Here is a 16271-nt window from a genome sequence, read left to right as displayed (position 1 = left end):
GACTTTGTCTCCCTGGCAGTATCCCAACAGATGCAACAGGCTGATGCAATACTTTTTCTGAAGGTGCTGGGTCAGAATGACTCAGCAGTAATGTGCTGACAGTTGATTGGCTGTCATCTGTTTAAAAGGGAAGCCTGTCCAATAGTGGGTGTGGTGTAGATGAGTGTGGAGTCTTCTTTTGCCTCAAGGTGCAGCCAGGTACTCTGTCTGATTATACGAACTGCTTCTGTAGATATTTGTATATATATTTTGCTCACAATAAATAATACTGCACAAAAGAACCTGGGACTCTGAGCATTCTGCTAAAGCGCCGCAAGGAATTCGCGACAGCGAGGTGTGGTGGGACATCCTAGTTTCCTTCAGGCTCAACCGTGCCCCAATGGTTATGCAAGTTCGTGCTTCTTGGACGAACTCCTTTCCAAAACCCTTTGCCTGCCTTCGAACCCCAGACACTCAGCATGTTACGAAGGCATGAGGCAAGAGGAGCTAGAACACAAACCAAACACTGGAGAAACAAACCATGGGGTTTTTTTTTGGTTTTTTTTTAATCTTCTGTGGAACAGCTTGTGGTTTGTTAAACAAAAGCATGGCTTAGCTCTATGTACAAAGCTGGCTACAATGAACTATTTGTGACTATTATTTATTTGTATTATTTTCCCCTTGAAAAGTCTGGAAGCTGGGAAGTATGTTTAAAACACAGGTGTTTTTTAAAGATTTCATTGCAGCTGATCACTCACCTGAACAGCTGGTTTCAAATAGATGAAGTGTCTTGCCCATTCTGCTGTAGTCAGAACATCTCTTTGTTTCTCCTGTGTGAAATTGTGGCCGTACTGTCTTGCTGATGCCGACAAACAGTCATGGATATGGTCAAGAATATTTTGCTGAGACTGAGCAGCTGTGCAGATTGGCATGCCTCTGCCAACTATCTGAAGCAATGGTAGCAGGCCAGTTGAGTGACAGAGGTCTGCTGAACTGAAATTCCCTAAAAATCATTATTGAATTGTAGAATTTGAAGGGACACTGAGGATCATCTCGTCTAATGCCTGCAATGCAGGAATTTTCAGCTGTCCCATACAGGGATCAAACCAGCAACCTTGGTTTTTATCAGCACCATGCTCTAACCAAGTGAGCTACATAGTGCACACAGTTAAAAAGAAAACCCAATGAGCAAAGATGAAACATGTGGGTGCACACACACACAAACTTTGGCTTAATTTAATTAATGTGAAGGGGATGTCTCAGAAAAAATGAATTCTACTCACATTACTAGACAGGTTCCTTATGGTATCCCCCAACCGCCCCGTTAAAGTAAACTGTCATAAAGGAAAGACTTTCCCCCTCCTGAGCATTATTAGATTTAATGTGCTCGTGTACTTAAGAGAATGTTGTTAAACTTTCCTCTGGCTTAACTTCACCAAAGTCAATAGAGTCACAACGCCAACGGAGCATTTTGCTCAGCATAGCTAAGTTTATGACAATTAAAGAGTATTATTTTTGGATGTGAAGACTTCCGCGGATTGTAAAATGTCAACAATAATTAGTTATTTAAACAGTCCATAATCTTCTAGAAACCTTTCTCAGAGAAACACAGCATGTAATACACCCTCTGGGTTTGCAAAAAGATGCGGAGATATATGTTTATTAGATGCAATGTAACACAAGGATGTATCAGTATTCCTCTAGTCAAGGCTTTTAAAAGCACCGAAAGAATAAAAGAGTAATGGGGGGAAATGGGCTTCAAATGCCAGTTGCTTTGAATTCCCCCATTCTGTGAGCGGTAGGAAGCTGCAGAGCAGCTTTGCAGCAGCACCAGTTTCCTGCGGGATAAGAGACCTTTGAAGACTGCGTTGCACATTTAGTAATAAACACAGAATCACTTTTCTCTACCTGGTCAAAATCAAATAGCCCAAATTGCCTTTTTTCAATCGTGCTTCACATTTAGGTTGGGCAGAAGAGCCTCACAGTTTCTGGTCACCCTACAGGCCGAAGTGAGTGAGAGCCATTCTAATGATCACCACCAACATTTCTCCGATGAATATAAAAAAAAGGTAAAGGTACCCCTTCCCGTACGGGCCAGTCTTGACAGACTCTAGGGTTGTGCGCCTATCCCACTGAAGAGGCCGGGGGCCAGCGCTGTCCGGAGACACTTCCGGGTCACGTGGCCAGCGTGACATCGCTGCTCTGGCGAGCCAGAGCCGCACACGGAAACGCCGTTTACCTTCCCGCTAGTAAGCGGTCCCTATTTATCTACTTGCCCCCAAGGGTGCTTTTGAACTGAATATAGGGACATCTTATTCCATAATACAGTGTTACCTCGGGTTACATACGCTTCAGGTTACATATGCTTCAGGTTACAGACTCTGCCAACCCAGAAATAGTACCTTGGGTTAAGAACTTTGCTTCAGGATGGGAACAGAAATCGTGCTCCGGCGGTGCGGCAGCAGCAGGAGGCCCCATTAGCTAAAGTGGTGCTTCAGGTTAAGAACAGTTTCAGGTTAAGAACGGACCTCTGGAACGAATTAAGTACTTAACCCGAGGTACCACTGTAATAATAATAATGACAACTTTTATTATTTATACCCTGACCATCTGACTGGGTTGCCCCAGCCACTCTAGATGGCTTCCAAATATATAAAAACATAGTAAAATGTTAAACATTAAAAAACTTCCTTATACAGGGATGTCTTCAGATGTCTGTATACTTCAGAGGTCATATAGTTACTTTTCTCCTTGGCTCAGGAGTCGTAAAAACACATACCCTCTGATGAAAGTAGGGATACCCTCCAACAACAGTACCCTCAAATCAAACCAGGATGGCTTCTGTAGATCCAGGAATGTCAGTATTCAATTGTTTGAGCCAAATGATGCCAAAACAGACAAGAATGCTGGGGATTGAATCTGGGACCTAGATGCTCTACTACTGAGTTATGGTTCCTCCTGTCAACTGTCGTGGGGTTGCCAGCAAAAAGGAAAATGTTGATGCAAAGGAGAAAACAAGAATGTGATTGTTTGAATTTTGCATAGGTGTCTTATTTATTCTTCATTGTTGCACATGCAACAAAGGAGAGACCTATGAAGAAACTCATTTTTAAAAGATGTCAGGTGGACATGCAAATGTTTCTGGCATAAGGATTGGATGTGCAAAAACCGTAGCACTGGTAGCAGAGGCCACTATTTTTGAGGGAAAATAAACCTCAGAGAATTAATGGCTGGGCGGTGAGATCGCAGTCCTCAGGAGCACTGCTCTAGGAATTCAAATGCAAGACCTTTCTCAATTATGCCTTCAATTGCTTGCACAATTCAAGTCATGCTGCTTAGCAATATTTTGGGAGAAACAGGGTGTTACAGTTAACAACACATTAGTAGCGATGGCACCATTTCACCTTAGGACGCCCAGAGGAAAAAGAGGCAGCAGAACATATTGTAACTGTGCTGGACGATTGCTCTGAAACACTGCCATCTTGCGAGTATTTAGAGATAAAACAACATAAATCTGCTTTACAGTTTTGGCAGCAGCTTCATTCCCAGCACTGCTTTAGGAATTCAAAGAAACCGAAAAAAACCCCAGGGTGGTTTTGAAATTAGTGGTTACAGTCAATGCACTTCTGAATAGAATCTAATTGTATCCCAAACACAGAGGAAAACCTGATCTTTGATCTCAGGAACCTCCATGCAAAATATGGTTACAATATCTTAAAAGAGACATACAGTACAAGGGAAACAACTTTCCAAAATATACAGCAATGCTAGTGCTGCTGGATTCATCAGTAGGACAAATATGTTGTAGTGTAGCAGTCCAGGCAAACCTTCTAAAATATTTATCCCAGCTGGAATCCATATTGGATTAGATTTTGTGCTGCTGTTTATTTGTTTGTTTGTTTTCAAGCAACATTTACACATTACTTGGTTTTTGTAAAAACTCTAAGACTAATCCCAAGCCCCTATATTCTCACTCAGCTACTTTGTTCTGCAGAACCAGAGGCAAACAAGATGGTCACATACGTAAGTCACCCGATAACCTAATATAAACCTTTTCAAAAATATAACAATATGAAATTAAAATATAAAATTTATATTTAATGACACATCATTTATATCAGGCAATATAACGCTTGTACAACAGGAGCAAGACTTCCAGTGAAAAGGAGGCATGACAACTTTTTGTCATGACATCAAGTCTATTCTTCTTATATATTTTCATATGTGACTGCGTAAGAGAAAGAGTTACTGTGATTGTTTTCATCAACCCTTTCTTCAAGGCCTTTGGTTTGCTCTTGTGACTGTTCTCAACATTTTTTAAAGTATTTTTTTTATTAGCCACCTATTGGAGCACAATAAATGAAATACAGTCGTACCTTGGATTCCGAACGCCTTGTGACTCGAATGTTTTGGCTCCCAAACACTACAAACCAGGAAGTGAGTGTTCCAGTTTGCGAACATTCTTTGGAACCCGAATGTCCAACATGGCTTCTGATTGAGTGCAGGAAGCTCCTGCAGCCAATCGGAAGCCACGCCTTGGTCAAGAGGACTTCTGGAATGGATTCCGTTTGAGAACCAAGGTAAGGCTGTATAATAAAACCTGGTGGGATCAAATTCTGGTGAATTTCTCTGGATACACGAAGGGCTTCCATGTGCGCCTTGGAGCGCTTCCAGATGATCTATTTACTGAACATTCATCCGGATTTGTTTGCAGGGAGAAATTAGACAATGTTGCCTATTTAATGAGAATTCATTCTGGCTTTCTTCATGAGGTTAGATGGCGTTGCGTCAAAGCAAGTACTATCCCACACTTTTCTAGAGCATTTCCCCATCCCTTTATCTCAAGAAGCCTGATCTTTTGGGAAAGTTTGTCGTGCAAGAACTCTTCATCAATGGACCTGTGCAACCAGCATTTGCCGGTATGCGACTGAGTCCAACTCCAAAATAGCAACATCCCGGACGCACCTTTGGTTGTCGCTCTCAGATGGATAAAAGTCTGAACTTTTGAGTCTGAGTTGGTACAGTTCATGCCTCACTCCTGGAAATACTTTGTGTGTGGTTTCTCTCCTTCTCTCTACCTCCCCACAACTGTGCAGCTGGATTGCATCTCCAATACAAAAGTGACGAAATGTTGTCCTGTAATGTTCCGTACTGATGCATATCTTTAGGCTCTCCATCAACTGCAGGTCAGCTTGGAGCAGCGTATTAACCTTCCTCCTTTGATAGCTTGCGGTTGTTCTCTGAGCGATCTTCAGATAGCCAGCGTTCGCCGCCAAACAGGAAAAGTAGATTATGGAGAGCAAGCTCAGTAATGAAGATACATTTAATAAGCAACTCCTGCAAACATTTTCCGGTACCAATTAGGGAGAGGGAGTGAAATGAAATGCGGTCGGAAAATTACTGTGAGCTGTGCACTAATGAAGTGGCAGAACAGAATGCAGAGGGAACCTTAGAGGAGATGAATACATGGTAACAAGGCAGGGAATGATGTGGACCTGCTGACACCGTTCCACTGCCTGCCAAATTGGATTTTGAACATGTGAATTGCCTAGACCACTTTCCCCCCTTCGCCGTCAGTCCAAGAAGAACCAAGAAAAGTGCATAGCCGTACGAAGCTGCCTTGTAGTGAATCAGACCATTGGCTCATTTAATTCTTAAGTCAGTTCCAGGCTTATTCAGTCATTCTCCTTCCACCACCAGAGTGACAAGGGGGAGAAGGAGGAGGAGTCCATTGGCCTTCAGCTGTCCCACCCCCAAACAAACTTGGTAAAGCCATCAGGGAGCCTTTCCTACTGACTAAGCTGCTGGCTCGTTTCCTGAACTTCTTTCATGTGCACACATTCTAGGAGTCTTGTGAATTTTGATCTTGAGACCGTGGTAATAGCACATCTTGGCAGATTTACCCAGTAACATGCACTCACACGGGTCTTCAAATGGGGATGTTCTCCGTTTCCTGTGAGTGTTAAAGCATTATGAGAATTATATGCTCTGTGAGGGCAACAGGGGTCTCTTAACATTCCCAGCACCCTTAACAAACTACAGCTCCCAGAATTCCTTGGGGGAAGCCATAGCTGTAGTAGTATCATAGTGCTTTAATGTGGCCTATGTGTTTATGAGCAGGACAGTAAAGGGAAAGGGCTGTAGTTCTGTGGTAGAACCCTCTACTTTCCCTCCAGAAGGTTCCAGGTTCAATCCCTGACATTTCCAGGTAGGACTGTGAGAGATTTCCCCTCTGAAACCCTGGGAAATCATTGCTAGTCACTGCCAGTAGTGAGCTAGACAGACCAGTGGGTCTGACTCTGTATAAAGCTCATTTATAACGATGGTAATTTAAAAGCAATTCCAGACAATGTATTTGTCTCATATGGTTTTAATTATATATGAACATGAATGAATCTGACACCTATTATTTAATGTGAGATTCTTGCCGGCAGAAATTAGGTAGCAAGCTGTGACTGCAAATAATAAGCCTGTAGCAAAGCAAGCTTGAAAACAAACAAGGTAAGCAACAGAGTCCTTCGGTTCCGTAAGAAAATAGATTAAACATGGGCATGGTCTCCCTGCGACCTTTTTAATCACATTTGTCAGTGATTTCCGGTTTCTCCGGAGCAAGTCCCTAAATCCTGAATTCAGCCGCACCTATGAGCTCTGAAACAGCACCATCTGGTGGCTTCATATAAGATTACAATGCAGTGAAACAGAAATGACCAGCAAATTTGAAGTTGTTGAGAGGATCAAATGGGATGGAGATAACCACATGCTGAACCTGGGATGGAAGTAGGATTTAAAATTAAAATAATCAATCTGGCTTTTTAAACAGTGTCTTTCTTGCCGTGTTATGTATTTTTGTGTTTTTATATTGTAAAAACCGCCCTGAGATCCTTAGATGAAGGGCGATACAGAAATTTAATATAAATAACTAGACAGATAGATAGCCTGGCCGCTCGTTAGGAGGGAGAAAATGTGGGATTTTAAAAATAATAATAAGAAGAAGCAGCAGCCTGCCCTCTCATGGAGATGGGGGCGGCGGAAAATCGGTCAGATTTCAAAATAAATAAAAAATAAGCCACTCACTGAGGGGCGGGGAAAGTTAAGGTGTCAAATAAGATTTAAAAAAGTAAAATGGAAATTAACAGAAATGAGCTTGCCCGCTCGTGAACGGTGAAAAGTTGGGATTTCAAATAAGATAAGTAAAATAAATAGAAATAGAAATGAGCTTGACTGATTGGGAGGGGGGAAGTTGGGATTTCAAATAAGATAAATAAAATTTAAAAATAAACAGAAATGAGCTTGCCCGCTCATTCGAGGGGAAGAAAGCTGGGATTTCAAAGTAAACCGGGACGCCCACAGGAGGAGCCTGCAGGGGCGTGACGGACTCCTTTGGCCAGACGGCAGCCGCCCCTCTCGCCCCGCACATGGCCGGCTCCGCGTCGCGAAGGCGGGGCCCGGAAGTGCTCCTTCGGCGCCGGAAGAAGATGCTTCCCCGGCCGGCTGCTTCCGGTTCCGGGTGACGGGCTGAGTCACTCCGCCGCTGCCTCCCTCTCTCGCTCGCCCGCCGGCCGACCGAGCTCGTGTCCTCGCCCAGCTGCCGGGTCCACCTGCCCCTCTCCGCCCGCCGCCGAGATGCCTCTGGAGAACCTGGAGGAGGAGGGCCTCCCCAAGAACCCCGACCTCCGCATCGCCCAGCTGCGCTTCCTCCTCAGCCTCCAGCCCAAGCGCCCCGACCCGGCCGTGCGCCAGGAGCTCATGGCCGCCATCCGCGAACACGGTGAGTGAGGGGAGGTCGCCTCGCCTGGGCTCTTGCTCTGAGGGGTCAGGGGTCTCCTACCACGCCTTTTCCTTGACGGGGGCTCAAGGCGGCTCACAGATCAGGGGGAAAAAGGGCAGCTTAAAGACATGCGGGGGTGGGGGTGGGGAACAACATTTTAAAAGCCATTCAACTTTAATTGTCGTCCTGGGAATGATTGGGGTAGAAATTCCCTAAACGGTATAGGAATTTATTCATGTATATAACTACCGCGGCAAGAATGCCATTTGCCCCAAGAATGGAAAGGAAAGGAGGAGCGCCGACAAAAGAAAGATTAGATACAAAAGCTCACTGACTATGCAGAAATGGCGAGCGGAACTTACTGGGAAAATAAGAAATCGAGACAAGAAGCTTTTTAAAAAAATAAAAGAATGGAAATGGTTTGTTGGATAAATTGTAAGCAGATAAGGATGTTGGCAGGATCATTGTAATAACCTGCAGTTTCACAAGAGTCAATAAATAAAGTAGATGAATGAAATAGTAAGTTGATTTAGAATATGCAGCAAATGATAAATATAAATTTAAGGAACCACAGAAAAAGTAGGAAGGAAGCAGGGTTCTGAAATGTTAAAATGGCTGTAAAACTATTGAAATGTGTATAACTGAAAATCACTTGTTGTTGTCATTTATAGTATGTACATCTTCAGGGAGTGTTTCACAATCTTTAGCCGTACTGGGGACTGTGAATAAAATATTCCAGTAGCATTTAGGTTCCACTATGACCTCCATTGTGTAAGAACACATCATTTTAGAGATCTTGTGTTTGGAAGATAGCAGCTCCTTTAGGAAAGGGTGGGCACTGCTAGTAGATCTCTGGGTGATGTGCAGTACACCTGTAAAGGTTTCTGACTCCCATTTGTTGAACAATGGCAACAGCAGAATGACATGCTCTCCAATATCCTGGAGGTGCTCTGGTGCTCAAATCAAATCTTGGGATCAGTAGACTTTGATAATGTATGTCTTTAGAATCTCTCTCTGGTTAATTTGGGGGTTCTTGTAAAAAAAATAAACAAACAAGAGATTCTGCAAGGCTGAAATCTCCCCACTGCTGCACTAGGTCAGGCAAATAGGCAGTTGTTGCAATTGTATGGATTTTCTTTCAAATCTGGATTCAAAATGAATAAAATTTTTGGCATGTGCCTTTACCTAGTTCTGCTGGATCTCTCAGCGGCTTTTGATACCACCGATCATGACCTTCTGGACCGTCTAGAGGAGCTGGGGGCACTGTTATACAGTGGTTCTGCTCCTTTCTCCTGGGCCGTGTCCAGAAAGTGGTGTTGGCGGATGAGTGTTCAGACCCCTGGGCTCTCACTTGTGGGGTCCCTCAGGGTTCCGTCCTCTCCCCCATGCTTTTTAATATCTATATGAAGCTTCTGGGAGAGATTGGGGGTTTGGGCTGGGTGTTCATCAGTATGCTGATGATACCCAGCTCTACCTCTTTCAAATCAGAACCAGTGAAGGTCCTGTGTAAGTGCCTGGAGGCGGTTGGAGGAGGGATGATGGCTAACAGATTGAGGTTGAATCCTGAAAAGACAGAAGTACTGTTTTGGGGGGACGGGGCAGACAGGTGTGGGGGACTCTCTGGTCCTGAATGGGGCAACTGTTCCCCTGAAGGAGCAGGTACACAGCCTGGGAGTCATTTGGGACTCACAGCTGTCCATGGAGGCGCAGGCCAATTCTGTGTCCAGGGCAACTGTCTACCAGCTCCATCTGGTACGCAGGCTGAGACCCTACCTGCACGCAGACTGTCTCACCAGAGTGGTGCATGCTCTGGTTATCTCCCGCTTGGACTACTGCAACTAATCCAGCATGTGGCAGCTAGATTGGTGACTAGGAGTGGCTGCCGAGACCATAAAACAGCGGTCCTGAAAGACCTACATTGGCTCCCAGTACGTTTCTGAGCACAATTCACAGTGTTGGTGCTACCTTTAAGGCCCTAAACTGCCTCGGCCCAGTATACCTGAAGGAGCATCTCCATCCCCATCATTCAGCCTGCACACTGAGGTCCAGTGCCGAGGGCCTTCTGGTGATTCCTTAGCTGTGTGAAGTGAGGTTACAGGGAACCAGGCAGAGGGCCTTCTCAGTTCTGGCGCCCGCCCTGTGAAATGCCCTCCCATCAGATGTCAAGGAAATAACTATCCGACTTTTAAAGGACAACTGAAGGCGCCCCTGTTTAGGGAAGTTTTTAATGTTTGATGCTGTACTGTTTTTAATATTTCATTGGCTGGAGAAACCCAGCCAGATGGGTGGGGTAGAAATAATAATAATAATAATAAACAACAGTAATAATGATCAAGCACACGTTATGAAGAAGTGGCCTAATCAGCTCAATGTGGTACTCTTGGATGGATCCAGAGATAGTGGATTGCAGGGAACCATTTAAGATTTCAGTGTAGGAGTGTGCCATTATTGAAAAGCATACACTATGATTTTCCTGGTTTTATCCTCGCAAAAATGCCACGAGGCAGGTTGGGCTGAGAATGAGTGTGAGCTGGTCCAAGGCTGCATTTTTTGCCTGAGGATTTGAATTTAGGCCTCTCCAGTCTCAGACCAAACACTTCTCATCACTGCCTCATGCTGGTTTTCTGCTTATGTGAGGGGACAAAGCAGTGTTAATTTCTTCTGAACTTTTTGCTGTTGTGATCTTCTAAGATATGATTTCAGCAGGGCTAATTGTTCAAATGGTTGTGTTGTCGTCCACAGACATGGCCCCGTATTACGAATCCCTCTGCAAGTCACTTGATTGGCAGGTAGATACAGATCTCTTGAATAAGATGAAGAAGGCAAATGAGGAGGAGTTGAAACGCCTTGATGAGCAGCTGGAAGATGCAGAGAAGAACTTGGGGGAAAGTGAAATCCGTGATGCCATGATGGCCAAAGCTGAATATCTCTGCCGAATCGGGGACAAGGTATTTATTTTTTTACATAAAGTAAAATGTGTGTAAAGCGCTTTCTGGGCATTTGCCTCCACACATTCTCAGAACATGGGGTGGGAGGGAGGGGTAAGTGGGCATGCGTTGGCCCTGCCATTCTCATTGACTTTTGTGCATTGAGCAGGGTGATTTGAAGAGGATCTCTGTGTGCTCTGTCATCAGGAACCCTGTGTGATCAGAGTTCTCAGCTGTGTGGAGGATTCTGAGCACATTCAATTGCATGCATGGAATTCCCCTTAATGTGAGAAGGCCTGAAGTTATAGCCAGAGAAATATTGGGAGTGGGGTCAGTGAGCACAGCTCCACTTCTGCTTCCTTTAGTTCTCAGATTGTGGTTTTGCTTCTCCCCGGAAAGCTGCATGAATATGTTGCTCATTTGTGGTAAACCATGGTTAGCCAGAAACTGTGGCTTATTGTTACATGTCAATGCACTCCTTTTCTCTGTTATTTGTTAGCTGAAAGGGTTGTGCTCCTCATACATATCTGCTTTCCTTCAATCAGTGGGGGAACGTAGTGCAGAACCTTGGGTGGTACATGGGGGCAGGGGATACCTGTTAGCAAATTACAGATCTGTTCTCCAGAGCGTCAAATCTGCGGCATCTAACTTAAGCAAATGCTGTCTTATCAGGAAGCTGCTCTGACTGCCTTTCGGAAGACATATGACAAAACTGTGGCTCTAGGACATCGGCTGGATATTGTGTTCTATCTCCTCCGAATTGGCCTGTTTTATATGGACAATGACCTCATCACCCGGAACACTGAAAAAGCAAAAAGGTACCATTTCTGTTGTTGCTGCTGCTGCTACCTTGATGTGCAAAGCATTAGTCTCTCGCTTTACAGTAATACAGGTTCTGAAAATGTAGTCTGGTTGCTAGGGAATGGCTTCTTTATGTAGCAGGGAGTGTATACTTTAGATGAAGTGTGGCATGAAATTCGGAATTTTCAGAAACATGATGATCCTTAAAAGGATTAGATACTATTTTCATATTTTTTTAAACGGCATGTTGGGGGAAATCGAAATACACAATACTTACCAAAGCGAAAAACATTTTAGGAACCTGAAAGGTGTTAAATATACCAGAAGAATACACTTTTATGAAAATTAAAAGTACCAGTAGCTTTTATTCAGTCAGTGCTGACAAACACAATCATCTTACATAGGATGCATAGTGAAATGCCCATAGGCCCACTTATCTGGGAGTAAGCCTCATTTATCTTAGTTGGACTTGGGTTCCAAGGAACCACGCCTAGTATTGGGCTACGAGTGTCTTAGAAGTTAGTAGACAAAATTAGTTATCCTTAATTCAGAATTACCATATTTTTCGCTCTATAGGACACACCGGACCATAGGATGCACCTTGTTTTAGAGGGGGAGAACAAGAAGAAAAAAAAATCTCCCCCTCTCTGCTCAGCGCCCCTTCAGCGAAGCGGCAGGAGAAACGGAGCCCCTTCCATTTCTCCTCCTGCTTGGCTGAAGGGGCGCTGCGCAGCTCTCCCTCTCTGCTAAAGCCAGGAGAGTCTTGCTCTCCCGGCTTCAGCGAAAGGAACCTGAAGCCTGTGGAGGGCAGCGGGAACTTGCGCTGCGCTCTGAAGGCTTCAGGCGGCTATCCGTCTTCTCTTCGGATCGCTCCCTCTGCGCTTCAGAGGCTTCGCGTTGCTATCGATGAAGCCAAGGAGCCTGCATTTGCTCCATAGGATGCACACACATTTCCCCTTAAATTTTGGTGGGGGAAAAGTGCATCCTATAGAGCGAAAAATACGGTACTACTTTATTTATATCCCACAGGATCATTGTCTAAAAGAGCCATAGATCAAGCCATACATCAGAGTAGTTGATGAGAGCTGCAGCTGAAAGCAACCTGCAGCACACCCCTTTGTTAAAGGTTGCAGTGTAGTCTCAAAGCAAAACCATCCCATAGCTTTTGTTTGAACTCCTGTAATAAAGCTAGTTAAGCAAGTTGATGAAAATGCTTGTGCATGGCTAAGGATGCTGGGGAAATAACACACATACCTGTTTTCTTTTAAAAGCCTAATAGAGGAAGGAGGAGATTGGGACCGTCGGAACCGGCTTAAGGTCTACCAGGGTCTTTACTGCGTGGCCATTCGAGACTTCAAGCAGGCAGCCGAGCTTTTCCTGGATACAGTTTCAACATTTACGTCTTATGAACTTATGGATTACAAAACCTTTGTAACATACACAGTCTATGTCAGCATGATTGCTTTAGACAGGCCTGACCTTAGAGAGAAGGTATGCCAAGCAGCTACTTCCACAGAGAACCTTCAGAGTGTGCTTTGTGTTCCTTATTCCTTTCATGTCTGATTTTTGCTGGCTTTGTCTGATCTCTTTTAGGTTATCAAAGGGGCAGAGATTCTGGAGGTTTTGCACAGTTTACCCAAAGTCCGGCAATATCTTTTTTCACTCTATGAATGTCGGTATTCAGTTTTCTTCCAGTCGCTGGGTAAGGAAGTGTTTCTGCTTTTTTGCTCTGTGGGGTTTACTGGGCTGTTAAGTGGGCAGCACACAGCTTGTGGGTTACAAGTGCAGCCAGCCTACCCAGACTTGGCCCTCCCATCTCCTAGGATTAGACAAAAACAAAAAACGCGCATCCACTTCCCTGTACCCACCAAGACTTGCCCTCCCCATCTCCTAGGGTTGGCAGTCTCAAACCTTTTGGCCCATCCTCAATTAAAGGAGGGTCAAGAATTAAGCTGAGATTTCCAAGAGGTAAGTAAAGCTGATCCAAAGCTGCTTCAGGATGTAACTGCTTCAGCAGGCAGAACAAATGAGAAGGAAGGTGGAATGTGTTTCATGAGCGCAGAGGTAAAATGGCCACAAATAGATTTGGTCCTCGCTACTCAACTTTAAATAGACTATGCGTCCCATATTGTCTCCTGGATGAGAGAAGCTAGGTGTATTCAATCTTTCTTAAGGGGCTGGCAGATACACAGGTCTCCCGAGATAGGCTCAATCTGCCCTCGCTAGTTTGCATCAGGCGTAGCCAGCGTGATGTCCTTCAGGTGATGTTGAACTCCATCTTCCATCATCCCTGCCCATTGGCTATGCTGTCTGGGGCTGATGGGAGACTGAGACGTTCAACAATATTCAGTGGCACGTGGTTCATGCTGTTTAACTACTTTCCGGGGGGAAACAAAACGTTTGTGAGACGCAGACCTCATTTTGTGTTCTTATGTTTCCCTTTCAGCCACCGTAGAGCAAGAGATGAAGAAAGATTGGCTGTTTGCGCCCCACTATCGCTATTACGTTCGGGAAATGAGAATCCATGCCTACAGCCAGCTCCTAGAATCCTATAGGTCGCTTACATTAGGTTACATGGCAGATGCTTTTGGAGTCTGTGTAGAGTTCATAGATCAGTAAGTATATCTATATCTCTCTTTATATTTTAAATGCATTTCTACAGTTTATAGTGATTCCCGTCTAGATAAGGGGATAGGTCATTTGATGGTACCTTTGTTAAAAAAACTGTGAGGAAGAACCATTGATTACAAGATTTACAGAGGTTGGGTAAGGCAAGAACTACAGAATTGTAGAGTTGGAAGGGACCCCGAGGGTCATAGAGTCAAACCTCCGCATATCATCTGAGCAGAGGAGCCTTGGGGGTGCTTGTGGCAGCTGCACACTGTACAGACTCCACCCTTCAGTTTTGGAACAGGAAGACTGGAAGTCTTCCTGATGCTTTTATAACCCAACATCAACTATACGTGATATGTTGGATGGGTGTGTGAATATGGCTGTGCTGCAGCTGGTGCAGGGTGGTTTGGTGCACCTCCTGCTGACGGAGGGAGGCAAGAGCTTGTACAGCTAATGCTCAGCAGCTACACACTTGCTTCTTCTGAGCCCAGTTGAAGATGCTGGTGCTGTATTTGAAGCCCTTTATGGGCTGGGACCATCACTCCCTGCGATTATCAAATCTGGGCCTGCTGTGCATCCTTGATGTGCTATAAAATCTTGCTAGGAAGGCTCTGTAGATTACAGGAATGCTGCTGCAGCATCTTAGTTGATTATGCCATTGCATACTGCACTAGAAATGCTAGCCCATGTGTTACACAGGTGTAAGCTGCAAGAGCGGAAGCATCTGAGTTGCACTGCAGCAGCCACTAAGCAGTCCTAGGCCCATTGTGGTTTGCTAATTGCAGTTCTTTAGTTTGGTAGCTGTAAACAGAGCATAATTATGCTGGTAGAAGCACTTTCCAACATCTTTCAAGAAGCAATTGCTTGCATCAAGCTAGCAGGGTAACCTTCCTTCTACCCCTGAGGCAAGGCCCCAAACTGGAGCAAAAAATGCCAGTCTTGCATCCTCCACCATGAAATTTCAGGTGCTTTGCAACAGATACAGATGGTGGTGTCCTCTCTTTCTCTCTCTCCAGGGAATTGTCAAGATTTATCGCTGCTGGGCGACTACACTGCAAAATAGACAAAGTCAACGAAATAGTAGAAACTAACAGGTACAGCATGTTGGACACCACTCCCACTAATGCAAAAAAACTAGTAGTGACATCAGGCTTAACATTAAGGACTTTGCAGCCTTTTAATTGCTGCCCAACCAAAGGTATTGCATACGTTTTACAGATGGAGAGGTAGTAGCTTGCCCAAAGCCAGGTGAGATAAGCTCTGCTCACCCAACTCAGAATACTCTTTCCGCTGGAACAATATCTTTATTAGAGATAGAACAGTGTGTTTCCAAACTTTCTACCTTCTGTCATCAGCTCATCTGCCATGGATGCACTCTCAGCAAATGGGGTGGGGCAGTACTGGCCAGGCTTGTTGCCCAGCTGAGCTAAATATTACTGAAAACTCACCCATGCTTTCCTGTACCGGTGTGTTCCAGGGAAGGATTAGTAGTGATGAACAAGCTGCCTTTCAGGAAACTTGTGCCTGCCATTACTGCTTTGCTCATAATGAGCTTCCTGTTCAGTATTTTGAGGAACTCTTAAACCGTTTTTGGGAGCTGTTTGATAAGTCATTGCTAGAGAACCACCTGACTAAATTCTCTCTCTCTCTCTGTCTCTTTAGGCCTGACAGCAAGAACTGGCAGTATCAAGAAACCATTAAAAAAGGAGACTTGCTGCTAAACAGAGTGCAGAAGCTTTCTAGAGTAATCAATATGTAACTTTTGAAAAAGCAAAAGGGGGAATGCGTAATTGAGACTGAAGCATTTTGGAAGTCATCGTTGTATGGTATTACTTCTGCTATTGCTGAGGAAATTGGAACCATGGTGTAGTTATGGGGTTTTTTTTATAGGCTACTTCCATACGTTAACAAAACTGTATAAATGTTCTGTTTGTGTTTTCAGATCAATTTCATTTATTAAATGTATAATACAGTTGATTGTCCTGTTCCTTGAGTGGGCTTAAAGGTAAAAGTAAAGGGACCCCTGACCATTAGGTCCAGTCGTGACTGACTCTGGGGTTGCGGCGCTCATCTCGCTTTACTGGCCAAGGGAGCCAGCGTACAGCTCCGGGTCATGTGGCCAGCATGACTAAGCCGCTTCTGGCAAACCAGAGCAGCACACGGTAACGCCGTTTACCTTCCCG

The 16271-nt window shown here is 44.6% G+C and overlaps 1 protein-coding gene across 1 annotated transcript; it reads left to right on the top strand.

Moving 5' to 3' along the window:
- Positions 1-7458: 7458 nt before the first annotated feature.
- PSMD6 (proteasome 26S subunit, non-ATPase 6) lies at positions 7459-16065 on the top strand. Its single transcript, XM_083426386.1, has 8 exons — positions 7459-7747; positions 10490-10695; positions 11347-11492; positions 12747-12966; positions 13069-13177; positions 13922-14090; positions 15105-15182; positions 15751-16065. Exons 1-8 carry the CDS (start codon positions 7603-7605, stop codon positions 15845-15847), a joined length of 1170 nt encoding a protein of 389 aa, XP_083282512.1. The 5' UTR covers positions 7459-7602; the 3' UTR covers positions 15848-16065.
- Positions 16066-16271: the final 206 nt, after the last annotated feature.

The sequence above is a fragment of the Podarcis tiliguerta genome (assembly GCF_965153285.1).
Source record: "Podarcis tiliguerta genome assembly, chromosome: 2".
NCBI classification, from domain to species: Eukaryota; Metazoa; Chordata; class Lepidosauria; order Squamata; family Lacertidae; genus Podarcis; species Podarcis tiliguerta.
The sequence above is the reverse complement of the archived record's forward strand: the minus strand, read 5'-3'. Positions and strand labels throughout refer to the sequence as shown.

Excerpts from the sequence above, each read along its gene's own strand:
- PSMD6 (XM_083426386.1), top strand. The coding sequence starts at position 7,603 with ATGCCTCTGGAGAACCTGGAGGAGGAGGGCCTCCCCAAGAACCCCGAC. Across the intron at positions 11,493-12,746 it reads AACACTGAAAAAGCAAAAAG|CCTAATAGAGGAAGGAGGAG; the intron begins GTACCATTTCTG and ends TTCTTTTAAAAG. Across the intron at positions 12,967-13,068 it reads GGCCTGACCTTAGAGAGAAG|GTTATCAAAGGGGCAGAGAT; the intron begins GTATGCCAAGCA and ends GATCTCTTTTAG.